Source organism: Geotrypetes seraphini, chromosome 4 (genome assembly GCF_902459505.1).
Source record: "Geotrypetes seraphini chromosome 4, aGeoSer1.1, whole genome shotgun sequence".
In the NCBI taxonomy this organism is placed as follows: domain Eukaryota; kingdom Metazoa; phylum Chordata; class Amphibia; order Gymnophiona; family Dermophiidae; genus Geotrypetes; species Geotrypetes seraphini.
In genome coordinates this window covers 50,946,240-50,960,548 of record NC_047087.1, presented here as the reverse complement: position 1 = coordinate 50,960,548, position 14,309 = coordinate 50,946,240, and the positions used below count along the sequence as shown (strand labels likewise).

The 14,309-nt window shown below is 40.8% G+C and overlaps 1 protein-coding gene across 3 annotated transcripts in view; it reads right to left on the bottom strand.

Moving 5' to 3' along the window:
* Nucleotides 1-14,309, bottom strand: part of LONP2 (lon peptidase 2, peroxisomal) — a 201,978-nt gene that overhangs the window by 18,803 nt on the left and 168,866 nt on the right. For all 3 annotated transcript variants that reach the window (XM_033941471.1, XM_033941474.1, XM_033941473.1), the window contains exon 13: nt 13,915-14,122. In XM_033941471.1, coding sequence (XP_033797362.1) covers nt 13,915-14,122 — 208 coding nt within the window. The remainder of the gene's footprint in view (nt 1-13,914; nt 14,123-14,309) is intronic.

Sequence of the window (14,309 nt, the reverse complement as noted above, 5' to 3'; positions counted from 1 at the left end):
TCCTACGGTCTGCCTGCAATTTTTCACAATCTGCATGTGTTTTAACAACTTTGAACAGTTTAGTGTCACCTGCAAATTTAATCACTTCACACTCATAGTTCCATTTTCCAGATCATTTATAAATAAGTTAAATAGTACTAGTCCCAGTACAGATCCCTGTGGCACTCCAATATTTACTCTCCTCCATTGAGAAAAATGGCCATTTAACCCTACCTTCAGTTTTCTATCTGATAACCAATTCCTAATTCACAATTGAACTTTACCTCCTATAACACGACTCTTTAATTTTTCTAGGAACTTCTCATGAGGAACTTTGTCAAAGCTTTCTGAAAATCTAGATATACTATATCAACCAGCTCATAGATGAAACCGTGTGAGACAATCCCGCCCAGACAATCGCACGCAGGACGTCAGCGCGCTGGACTTCAACAGTATTTTAAAGCGCTGTGAGGGACTGTGTGTGTGTTGGGAACCCCCCCACACTTTAGTTAGAAATGTTTTAAAGTGCTCCGAGGGAGTCCCCTTTGCTTAGAAATGTTGCTGCTCCTGTTGGGGGATGTGGGGAATCCTTGAGTATTTATTTCTAGGGAAACCCCCCCCCCCCCATTACAGAGGATACAGCCTTTTCCCCTGTTTTTTAGGGAAAAATTTACAGTTTCCTCTGTAATGGGGGTGTTCCCCACCACCACCCCCAACGAGAGCGGCAACATTTCTAAGCAAAGTGTGGGGGGGTTTCCCTCCCCACACACTCCCTTGGAGCACTTTAAAATAATGTTGAACTCCAGCGCGCTGACGTCCTGCGCGCGATTGTCTGTGCGGGTTTGTCTGCACGCGATTGTCTCGCGTGCTTTTGACTGGACACCATATCAACCGGCTTACCTTTTTCCACATGTTTATTCATACCTTCAAAGAAGTCCAGAAAATTGGTGAGGCAAAATCTTCCTCAGCTGAACCTATGCTGACTCTGTCCCATTAAATCATGTTTGTCTACGTGTTCCACAATGTTATTTTTTAAATAATTGTTTTCATAATTTTGCCCAGCACTGACATCAGACTTACTGGTCTGTAATTACCCAGATCTCCCCTGGAATCTTTTTTAAAAATTAGTGTAACATTGGCCACCCTCCAATCGTCCAATAACATGCAGGAATCCTTTCCTGTGATTCCCTAGAGCTTCAAGGAAGTCAAGAGCAGAGAAGAAGGGCTCAGGATAAGTACTGTGCTCTTGAGACCTAATGGAGAGATCTTATGCCATGGCAGACCCCCAGAGTGAACTTATGGAAGGGTTAAGGTTAACTTGGTGGACCTTGTGGAAGAGTAGTTTGTAGACTCCGAATGAAATGTTCCCATTGCATTTACACTTCCCCCTCTATATTTGCTGTGATAGGGGATTAACAGACCCACGAACACAGAAAAACCACAAATAACTTTTTCAAATGTTATTTGCTGTTGTCTATTAAAAACCATCGTGAATATGGTGAAACCGCGAATAACATGGTGGGAGACCTGGCCTGTTCCTGAAGGAGAGGCAAAATACGGTGAAGAAAGTGCTGGGAATCAGCGATTTTTCTCTGTAAACGCTTGGAATCAGCGATTTGTCTATGCAAGCTGACGTAATATGGGGGAGGAGCCAGTAAGCTAAAAACCATGAATAATTGAAACTGCAATTGCTGAAACTGCAAATACGGAGGGAGAAGTGTATCTCTATATTTCCTCACCAGCAATGTGTAACCTTTCCCTTGAAATCTGTTTGAGAAGCAATACAGACCCTGAGGAGCACTTTGCTTTCAAGTGATACTGGGATGAAAATTCAACAGCATGAGGAAAGAATAACTATGAAAATTCTAATGTTAAAGATGAATTGGATGGAATTAATTAGCTGAATCTGGCTAATCAAAATAGCTATTTGGTAATGATTAAAGACATTTCAGCTTTAAGTTTTAAAGGTTGAAAGTTTGGAAAACTATATCAGATATGTGAATCTGAGACTGCTTAATTTTTCCAAGTCCTCTACAATTACATTGAAGCATTTACCAAGTTTATTAAAACCTTAATATACCTCCTAATAAGGGTCCTATTAAGGCGATTTACAAAAGTACATAAAACTTAATACAACGAATACAGAAAAGAAATACACTGATGAATGGGAAAGCAAAAAAGAAAAGTATCCATGGAGTAAAACCAAACACTATAAACCAGAAGGCATACAAGAAAAAAATGGAATCAGGGCTAAGTATCAAATGCATCTGTAAAACGAAAAGTTTTTAATTCTGATTTAAACTTCTTGCATAGAGATACTGAAGGAGAGAGTTCCCGAGGGAAGGAGCTGTTATACTAAAGATAAAGGTCCTAACAAAAGTCAAAACACATGTGCCAGAGTGATGGAATGACAAGCAAATTTGATTGCGAGGAGCGAAAAGGATGCACAGAATATATAGGCTCAACAGATGAGAGAGATAAAGCAGAGAACTGGAATGATGGACTTTATGCAGTAGCATCGATAACTTGAAAGCGATTCTGAGTTAAAAGGTAGCATTGTTCTTCTCTTAATAATGAAGTATCATTGTCAAATTTGCCCAAACTGTTAGCAATTTAATAGCCAAATTCTGAACTCACTTGGAGGCATTGAAGATCAGTAAGACAAATACACTGGAGTAAAGATAACCAGTGATTATATGAGAATCCATAAAGCTGATTTAGAAAGTAGGTGGCCAATTGAAAAAAATATCATTTTTAATTTGAAAATACTTTTCTGTATCATTTCTAATAATAATAATAATAATAATTTTATTTTATATACCACCATACCAAAAAAGTTCTAGGCGGTTCACAACAATTAATTGAAATACAAACAATGCAAATCATTGAAATCAACAAGTTATATGCATATAATATAAGAAAAATACATACATGCCATATAAAGAGGGTACAACAATCTTAAAAGAATAAAATATAATAATAATAAAATGTATTAAGAGCTCAGCCTATTAAATAATTGAGTTTTAATCTGCTTTCTAAAATCAAGATAAGAAGAGGCATCAAGCACAATTTGGGCGAGCCATGAATTTAGTTTGGCCGTCTGGAAAGAAAAGGTTCTTTCAAAGAACCTTTTATAATGACATAATTTTAATGAGGGAAAAACAAACAAATGTATTCTTCGAGAGCTCTTATTGTTATAACTCAAAGTGAAGTGAGGGTTGAGATAACCCGGTGACATACTAAATACTGTTTTGTAGCAGATGCATGAGAACTTGAACAGAACTCTGGATTCCAATGGCAACCAGTGTAGCTTTTGATAGAAGAGGGTAACGTGTTCCCATTTCTTCAAGCCAAAAATGAGACAGACGGCCGTATTCTGAACCATCCTCAATTTCCTGATAATTTTTTTAAAGGCGCCCAGATATATGATGTTGCAATAATCAAGAATACTCAGAATGGAAGATTGTACTAACAAACAAAAGGAGGCATCGTCAAAGTACTTTTTTATGGTGCGGAGTTTCCAAAGCACTGAGATACTCTTCTTAAATACTAAGTCAGGATGTTTCTCCAATGTAAGATGCTTATCTAAACTAACTCGTAGTATTTTTAAGGATTGTTCAATATAATAATCCATCCCATTCACAAGTATCGTAGTTTCCTTGATTTTATCGTTAGGAGCTGCTAAGAAAAATTTAGTTTTTTCTGAGTTTAACTTTAATCTAAAAGCAGACATCCAAAGTTCAACCTGATTTAAAATAATTGATAGAGAATTTATAAACTCTGATGTAAAACAAGTTAGTGGAATGACTATAGTAATGTCATCCGCATAGATAAAAAATTTGAGCTTTAAACTCTGCAAGAGATTTCCTAAGGAAACAAGGGGTGGGGGACAAAGGGGAGCCCTGTGGAACCCCAGAAGAGTTTTCCCAACCATAGGAGAAAGTATCATCCTTAAACACCTTATAGGATCTATTTCCCAGAAATCCATGGAACCAATTGAGGACATAACCCGAGATTCCAATGGATGCCAAACAGTCCAGAAGAATGGTATGATCAACCAAATCGAATGCACTACTCAGGTCAAGTTGCAAGATCACAGCACTTGAACCTTGGCTGAAAAATAAGTGCAGGTAATCAAACAACAAAGCTATGATTGTTTCGGTACTGTAACCTGACCGAAAGCCAGATTGGTTGTCAGGTAAAATGTTATATTTCTCCAAATATGTAGTGAGTTCAGCATTTACCAACCCCTCTGCTATTTTAGTAACCAGAGGAATACTGGCGATAGGTCTAAAATTAGATGCAATATTAGATGGTTCCTTTTCATTTTTTTTGATTGGTGTAATCATAATATGACCTTGTTCCACTGGGAACTTTCCTAAAGATAATAAAAAGTTTACCCAAGTCAACAGCTTAACCTTAAAATTGACTGGGGTGGTTTTCATGACATTTGAAGGACAAGTGTCCAATCTACAGTAGGATTGAACATACTTATTGTAGAATTTACTGAATATTTGCCAGTCAATGGTTGTAAACTCAGATCAATCAGGATCCAATCAGGATTTCTTAATCACACTTATCTAGTACAGGTTCAAGGTAATTTACAAGATAAGAAGCCCTTGAAGGATCAAGGGGAAAAGGCTATATCACATCACTGTTTCAGTAATGTGTGTTTGAAAACAGTCTGATCCAAAATTACACCTACAAACCTGATTGAGAAAAAAATGCAATCAGAATACTCATCATGCTAATTATTGCGGCTAATACTGAATTTCCTTAATGTGATATCAAAAGACCCTTAGTTTTATCTGGATTATGAGAGTTTCAATTTATGCATGTGTAACCAGCTGGCTATTTCAGTGAGTTCATCGTTAAAAACAGCAATCTTCTGTAAGAATTACAGTTAAGTCCAGTCAATATCTGAATGTCGTTGGCATAGATAAAAACTGTTAATCTAAAAACTGAATGACTGTAAGGTGTTGGAGCCATAAAGATATTAAAGAGTAGAGGGAGCTAAAATAGAACCGAGGGACTCCACAATTAGAGACATAGGTTGAGGAATATGCCTCACACACTGGTAGATTGTATATGTCAGTGTTCTTCAACCGCCGGTCCATGGACCGTTGCTGGTCCCCAAAAATTTCCTGCCAGTCCGCGAAGGATTCGGGTTCCCTCCACAAACTGCACACTGGGCAGGAAGAGAGGCTCTGTTGCTGGCGTCAGCTGACTTGCAACTTCCTGTTGCTGTCGCGTATGCCAGGACTCCTGCTGCGTATGCCTTCTGCCTTCGCCGGGATTCCCGCTGCTTATGCCTCCTGCCTTTGCTGCGTATGCCAGGTCACCTGCCTTTATCTTGTCTCCCCACTTCCGGACCAGCAGTGGTATTCTGTTAGCATGATATTTCTGTGTACCATTTTGTAATAATTTGGCTTATTCAGTTTTTGGGAAGATTTAGACTCAAATTTGTTGAAAATTGAGGATTTAACCTACTTCTCTGTTTGTGTCCTGATGTGCAGTCAGTCACCCACCACTGTTGATGAGTTCCTAACCCCCAGTAAGTCCAGTCAGCCCGTTCCCTATCATACAACGACCTAAGCCATGCACGGCTTCACATAACCTGTTTCCTTTTCCTCATTAAGCATCCCACATTCCAAAACCCAAAAAACGACATTCTACTTGGGTCTTCCTAACATCTCGCTCTCCTATATTTAAATTCAGCTACTACTAAGAGGTCGAATTACATTTAACAACCTCAATCTGTGATGGCTTTACAGTATTTACTTTTTACTCTTATTGAAAATATTTCTGCACCAGTTACTACTCCATCAATTAACTTTTCCTTCCATTACTCTATACATACTTATATCAGATGGAATATCTGAAGTCATTAAGTGGTACTATATCATTTATATTTTCTTTAGAGGCCAACTCTCCCTTCATCTCTTTCAGTTAAGCTAGGGAGTCCCATCTGTGAGAATACACTGCTTTCTTGTCCTCGGATAAAGCACAGTTACTTACCTGTAACAAGTGTTATCCAGAGACAGCAGGCATATATTCTTAAAGCCTGTCCACCTCCCCTAGTTGGCTTCTTTACTTGGGCCTAGAACTGACGACCTCGCGAGCCAACGTCGGGCAAGAAGGCACTTGCACATGCACAATGCAGACAGTCTTGAAGCTTCGCTAAAAGCTTAACGTGACAGTACACTTTAACAATGTCTCTACCGGGCTCTGTGGTTGATGTCACCTATCTGTGAGACTATCTGCCTGCTGTCCTTGGATAACACTTGTTACAGGTAAGTAATTGTGCTTTTTTATATGTTTATACGGTTATGTTTTAGATGTATTTTTAAAATTTCATTGTTTTGTAGACTCCTGAAGTAGGTGTATTTTCAACCCCGAAACACTGGCCGTGTTGAATAAAATTGATAAACTTTGAATCAAATATTCCTGTGGAAACATCTCTATCCCACTACTATTTGTTTACTTAGTTTTAAATATTCCTCAACAGCCACTGTCTCCTATTACTTGTGAAGTAGTTAGAATTGCATTTGAAATTTGCCTCCTAGCAAATAACAAAATTAAGTTCTCTGTATGTCAATGGTTGTCCAAGCTGCTAAAAATTCAACTGGCTTCAAAACTTGCTGTACATGCACTTAACTGGTAGATTATTTTGTGAGAGAAGACAGACTCCTACAATGCAAATATACACAGAACATAAGAATATAAGAATTGCTATCTCTGGATCAGACCACATGCGGAGGCCCCGCCAGGTGTACCCTGGCATAGTTTTAGTCCTCATATCACTGTATGCTTCTCAAGGGAGATGTGCATCTAATTTACCCTTACCCATATCACTCTATGCCACTCTTAAGGAGATGTGCATCTAGTTTACCCTTAAATCCTAGAACGGTGGATTTTGCAATTACTTCCTCTGGGAGAGCATTCCAGGTGTCCACCACTCACTGCGTGAAACAGAACTTCCTGATATTCGTCCTTGACTTGTCCCCCCTCAGCTTCAGTCTATGTCCTCTTGTCCGTGTCACATTGGACATTGTAAATAACTGCTTTCCCTGCTCCATTTTGTCGAATCTTTTCAGTATTTTGAAAGTCTCGATCAGATCCCCTCGCAGTCTCAAGGGAGAACAACCCCAGTCTCCTAAGCCATTCCTCGTAGTCCAGGTTCTCCATACCTTTCATTGGCTTCGTTGCTCGTCTCTGCACCCTTTCTAGCAGTTTTATATCCTTCTTTAGGTATGGAGACCAATGCTGGACGCAGCATTCCAGGTGCGGTCTGACCATGGCTCTGTAGAGCGGTATTATAAACTTTCTCTGATCTACTTGTAATTCCCTTCTTTATCATGCCTAGCATTCTATTTGCTTTCTTCGCTGCCGCCGCCGCACATTGCGCCGACAGTTTCAGGGTACACCCAGGTCCTTTTCCTGTTCGGTCTTTCCCAGAGTTACACCTGACATACTATACTCGTGATCTTTATTTTTTCTGCCTAAATGCATCACTTTGCATTTTTCCACATTAAAATTCATCTGCCATTTATCTGCCCACTTCTCCAATTGATTCAAGTTGTTCTGGAGTTCCTCGCTGTCCTTCTGCGATCTGATTGCCTGGCATAGCTTTGTGTCGTCTGCAAACTTGATGATTTCACTGGATGTTCCTTCTTCCATGTCGTTTATGAAAATATTAAATAAGATGGGTCCAAGTACCGAGCCCTGGGGTACACCGTTAGTCACTTTTTCCCATACTGAGAACTTCCCATTTATGCCCACTCTCTGTTTTCTGTTCTCTAGCCATTTGCCTATCCATCTTAGTATATCTCCCTCTATTCCATGGCCTTGTAATTTTCTGAGAAGTCTTACATGTGGAACCTTGTCGAACGCTTTCTGAAAGTCCAAGTATACAATATCCACCGGTTCTCCACTATCAATTTGTCTGTTCACTGTCTCAAAAAATTGAAGTAGATTCATCAAACATGATTTCCCTTTCCTGAACCCTTGTTGAATGGCTCTCATCAGGTCATGTGTGTCTAGGTGCCAGACTATGCTATCTTTGATCAGCACCTCAATCATCTTTCCAGGGACAGACGTGAGACTCGCAGGTCTGTAGTTGCCTGGCACTCCTCTCGATCCTTTTTTAAATATCAGCATGATGTTCGCTATCTTCCTGTTTTGATTGACAGGTTGGCAAGTTTTTACAATATTTCTCCGATTTCAAATTTCAGTTCTTTTAGGACTCTTGGATGAATTCCGTCCGGTCCAGGAGATTTATCACTTTTAAGTTTGTCGATCTGGTGGTAAATCTGGTCCAAGTCCACTTCTACTTCCACAGCATGAAACAAAATCTCAAAACATTTTTCGTCAAGAGATTTTGTTTCATTCTGTGTGTACTAGCAGTACTGCAGTTTGGTAAGTTATTTTGGCCTGGATTCTCTATGGCAGTGTTTTTCAACCGCTGTTCCGCGGCACACTGCCTGGTGTGCCGCAGGGCCGCCATCAGGGCAGTACTACCAGTCCTGCATTCAGGGGCCCGGAGCTGACAGGGGGCCCGGGCTCCCCCAGGGTCCTAGGCAGTGTTCTAAGGCAGGGGCGCCAGTAGCTCGCCAAGGCAAAGTGAGTCGATCACCCAGGACTCACTTTGTCTTGGCGATCTAATCTATCGAGCCGATAAGTCTTCTTCTCCCCAACGTCAATTCTGCAGTCGGAGAGGAAGTTCGGGCCAGCCAATCGCTGCCTGGCTGGGCGGAACTTCCTCTCCGATTGCAGAATTGATGTCAGGGAGAGCATGCGTCGGCGTCGGCTTTGGGGCCTGTTATCCATTGGTGGGTCCTGTTCCCCGATGGCAGCGGCAGTGGCTTGGGGAACGGCAGGGAGAAAGAAAGAAAGGGGGCAGGCAGGGAAACAGAAGGAAAGAAGAGAAACAGAAAAAAAGAAAGAAAGGTCAGGGAGAGAGGAAGAAAAAGTTGGGGGAGGGAATGAGGTGTGGAGGACAGAAAGCATACAGGCTGATAGAAGGGAAGAAAGATTGGATGCACAGTCAGAAGAAGAAAGTGCAACCAGAAATCACCAGACATGGTAGGAAAAATGATTTTATTTTAAATTTAGCAAAGTGGAGGCAGTATTACCACAGTTTTCAAAGGAATTTGCCCAAATAACTTAATAGTTAACTGGGTAAATTCCCAGAGATGAAAACTTCCCTTCACTTACTATGCACAGTTCTGAATTTATATCTGCTGTCTATATTTTACAATATGGTCACCTTTTACTAAACCGCAATAGTGGTTTTTAGCGCAGGGAGCCTATGAGCGTCAAGAGCAGCGCTGGGCATTCAGCGCAGCTCCATGCGCTAAAAACTGCTATTGTGGTTTAATAAAAAGGATGGAAGGTATATTTGTCTATTTTTGTATGGTTGTTACTGAGGTGACAATGCATAGAGTCATCTGCCTTGACCTCTTTGAAAAAACCCCAGAATAGGAATGATAATTAACATTTTCTCAGCGTATAGTGTGCTTTGTGTTTTTTAATTTTATTATTGGTAGATCATTTTGACTTGGTCATTTTAAAGTAGCTCACAAGCTCAAAAAGTTTGGGCACCTCTGAGCTACAGCGTTGAAACTGTGTATTTCTATTTTATCCCCCCTTTTACAAAACTGTGGAGTGTTTTTTAGCGCCAGCCGTGGTGGTAGCAGCTCTGATGCTCAGAATTCTATGAGTGTCAGGGCTGTTACCACTGTGGCTAAAATCCACACTACAGTTTTGTAAAAGGGTGAGGGGTTAGTTTGTGATGACATATTCCATACTAGGCGAAGGTGTTTTCTGTGTTCTGTGTGTTTGAAAGACATGGTTTTCTGTTAGGATTGACGGTGTAGGATTGATCTGTGCTGGTCTGGCTTGTTTAGTTTTACAGAGCTGTCATCTGGAGCTGTCATCTGCCGGCTCATCGGGGATCGATCAGAAGAGTGCTGAGTGTGACGGACAACGGCTATCTGGAGGAGACAAGCGCAGTAAGTCCTGAGTGACAGTGAGATACTGCAGTGATGGACAATTTTTTGAAAAGGAAAGAACTAGACTCTGAACAAAATTTGGAGCCAGATGAGAGCCCAAGTATGAGTGGGGGTCAAAAGAAAGCAAAGATGGTTAGCGCAAGCAAATTCTCTGGCGCAAGGCAATATAGCGAAAGCTATTTTTCAGTTGGATTTACTTTCACTGGAGATGCAAACAAACCAACTCCACTGTCCGTGGTGTGTGGTGAAAAGCTAGCTAACAGTGCTATGGTCCCAAGCAAACTTAAACGCCATCTCCAAACGAAACACCCTTCGCTTCAAAACAAGAATGCGGACTATTTTGTTCGCCTGCGTGACAACACGGAGAAACAGGCAACTTTCATGAGAAAAACCACAAAGGTAAATGAAAGAGTTCTTAAAGCTAGCTATCAAGTTGCTGAACTTATAGCCAAGTCAAAAAAGTCGCACACTGTGGCAGAGACATTAATACTTCCTGCCTGCAAAGCTATTGTAGAGGAGATGCTCGGACCTGAAGCAGTTAAGGAAATAGCCAAAGTCCCTCTCTCAGACAACACAATTTCCAGACGTATTAATGACATGTCTGCAGACATCGAAAGTGTGGTTTTGGAAAAGATCCGTATCAGTGAGAAATTTGCATTGCAACTTGACGAGTCTACTGATATCAGTGGACATGCTCAACTCTTGGCCAATGTGCGTTTTGTTGATGGTGATGCAATTAGAGAAAACTTCTTTTTTTGCAAGGCATTGCCAGAAAAAACAACAGGAGAAGAAATTTTTCGGGTCACATCAGAATACCTTGAAAAAGGAGGACTTAAGTGGGAAAACTGCACAAGTGTCTGCACCGATGGAGCTGCAGCCATGGTCGGGCGCACCAAAGGCTTTGTAAGCAGAGTGAAGGAAAGAAATCCAGATGTGATTGTTACGCATTGTTTTTTACACCGCGAGGCCCTCGTAGCCAAGACTTTACCAGCAGTCCTAGTTCATGTGTTGGATGATGTTGTGTGCATGGTAAACTTTGTAAAGTCACGACCCATGAAAAGTCGCATATTTGCAGCTTTGTGTGAGGAGATGGGAGCGAAGCATAAAACCTTGCTGTTTCATACGGAGGTCCGGTGGTTGTCGCGTGGCAAGGTCTTGGTTCGTGTGTATGAGCTGCGGGAGGAACTTAAAGTGTTTCTGACAAATGAGAGGTCAGATTACGCAAAGCAGCTTGCAAGTGATGAGTGGTGTGCAAGGCTGGCATACCTGTTAGATATATTTTATCATCTGAATGAACTGAACACACAAATGCAAGGCCGAAGTGAAAACCTGCTTACAAGTACAGATAAAATAAATGGATTCCGTTCAAAGGTGCAACTCTGACATCAACACGTGGAAAGTGGCAATCTTGAAATGTTCACACTCACCAAGCAATGGCAAGGTGTTCACACTGCTGCACTGTGTGAGATAATAGTTAAACATTTAAAAACTCTTGAGAAGTTGTCATTTTATTTCTCTTCAGTCTCCACTGAATGCCTTGACTGGGTTAGAGACCCTTATAGCTCAGCATCAGTTGGTGGAAAGGACATGACTTTACAGGAGCAGGAGGAACTAACTGAACTGAGACAAAATCGTGGTTTCAAGCTAAGATTTGCTGATCTACCTTTGGACAGTTTTTGGTTGGATACCGCCAAGGAGTTCCCCCTTCTGGAAAACAAAGCTATTTTGACATTGCTCCCATTTTCCACTACATATCTGTGTGAGATTAGCTTTTCAAGCATGATTGCTATAAAAACCAAATACAGAGAGAGACTGAGAGCTGTTGACGAAGAGCTACGTGTGTGTCTTTCTTCGATTCCAGCCAGAATATCAGCTTTGTGTTCAGCCAAACAGGCCCAGGTTTCGCACTGAATAAAGTATTTTATAATTTTTCACTATTCTGTTTACTTAATATTTCATAATAAAGTAATTATAAAATATTTTCTTTGTGTTTATTTGATTCCTATTCAAGAGAATTACTTTATATATAGTCAATATAGGCACAGAGTTAAATTTTTTAACATTTTCTAATGGTGGTGTGCCTCGTGATTTTTTTCATGAAACAAGTGTGCCTTTGCCCAAAAAAGGTTGAAAAACATTGCTCTATGGGGCCCTGATTTTGGCAGCTGTCTAAAAAGCAGCTGACGATCATGTGTCAATCACTCAACAGCGCCCTATAGAGAAATGTGCCTCCGCAAAAGATAGGCACCGGAAATGTAGGCAAGGGTTTTCTAGGCCTACATTTCCAGTGCCTACTATGCCATGAATAGTGCCTATGTAGTTGCTTAAGGCCTCCTAATGCCATTTCTGGCATTAGCCAAGCCCATAGTGGCATTTAGTGGCGAAAGACATAAGAAGACTTGAGGCGGTCCAGAGGAGGGCGACGAAAATGATAGGAGGCTTGCGCCAGAAGACGTATGAGGAGAGACTGGAAGCCCTGAATATGTATACCCTAGAGGAAAGGAGAGACAGGGGAGATATGATTCAGACGTTCAAATACTTAAAGGGTATTAACGTAGAACAAAATCTTTTCCAGAGAAAGGAAAATGGTAAAACCAGAGGACATAATTTGAGGTTGAGGGGTGGTAGATTCAAGGGCAATGTTAGGAAATTCTACTTTACGGAGAGGGTGGTGGATGCCTGGAATGCGCTCCCGAGAGAGGTGGTGGAGAGTAAAACTGTGACTGAGTTCAAAGAAGCGTGGGATGAACACAGAAGATTTAGAATCAGAAAATAATATTAAAGATTGAACTAGGCCAGTTACTGGGCAGACTTGTACGGTCTGTGTCTGTGTATGGCCGTTTGGTGGAGGATGGGCAGGGGAGGGCTTCAATGGCTGGGAGGGTGTAGATGGGCTGGAGTAAGTCTTAACAGAGATTTCGGCAGTTGGAACCCAAGCACAGTACTGGGTAAAGTTTGGATTCTTGCCCAGAAATAGCTAAGAAGAAAAAATTAAAAAATTTAAATTGAATCAGGTTGGGCAGACTGGATGGACCATCCGGGTCTTTATCTGCCGTCATCTACTATGTTACTATGTTACTAAAGCGCCTACATAAGTGTGATTTCAGTGCATTTTATTTAGGCACTAGTAGGCGCTTTGACAGTACCGTTTTTTGCCATTTTAATTGGCATTTTTTTTAACTTAACTTAGGTGATGGTAGGGTGCCTACCAGTGCCTAAATATAGGCGCCATTTCTTGAATTTTCCCTTTCATGTTTAATACTCCAGTTCTCCTGTTTTGTGAGTTTGTCTTCTCTACTAGCTTCAACTCATATTTGTATGTATGACAATATGTGTACCACCAGTCTTCTGGCTTTTTCCCAGATCATCAAGATCATTTGTAAAATCAATGCAATGAGCAAATCCAGAAGTCACCAGTGTGGTGGCTTTAGTACATTTTTCAACATCAAAGAATGCAAAATTACAATTTGAATAGACAAGCTTGTGCATTGACACTTTCATGTGGCTCCAAATCTCTTCCCAGAAAATCTCAGCTGTAGAACATTCATATATCATATGGAAAAGATCCCTTTGACATGTCAGCTAAGTCTGCCTTCCACATATGCTGGGGGCTCCATACTGCACTATGGGGTCTTTTTACTAAGGCATGCTTGCTGCTAACGCATCCATTATATATTCTATGGATGCGTTAGCGTTTAGCGTGTGCTAAATCAGCTAGCGCGCCTTAGTAAAAGAGGGGGTATGTGCCAACAAAAGACAGACTAGTTGATAAAGATGACCTGTTTACATTGCCCCAAAGCTTCATCCAAAGATTGGCACTGCCTTCTCTACCCATCTCTTTCCCCTAAATCCTCATTAAACCTGCCTTTAAAACATTTCTAAAACCCTATGCATAGCTCTCCCCAGTTCTTTTGCTACATACCATTGGTTAAGTGATATTTTTTTGCATTGCTGCGCAGCCAGCTTATTGCCAGATGTGCTGACTCTTTCATGACATCCCCCAGCTGTCCAGTCAGAGTTAATTGACCTTCTCCATCCATGCGGCTAGCTTCAACAAACATTATTTCACCACCTAGTGGAGTCCAAGCCAAGCCTATTGCGACTCCAGGTTGACTCAACCGTTCTGACACCTATAACACAAATTAATAACAAAGTTACTAGCCAGGATAATGGTTGTAAAATAAAACAGAATTAAAATTTCCATGACTCAAACTACAATTTACAAACAATAGTAAGTTTTGTTCATACATAGGAAACCAATTTGTCGTTTATTGTTCTAGACAAAATCATCCACTTTGATTTCAACTACATACACCA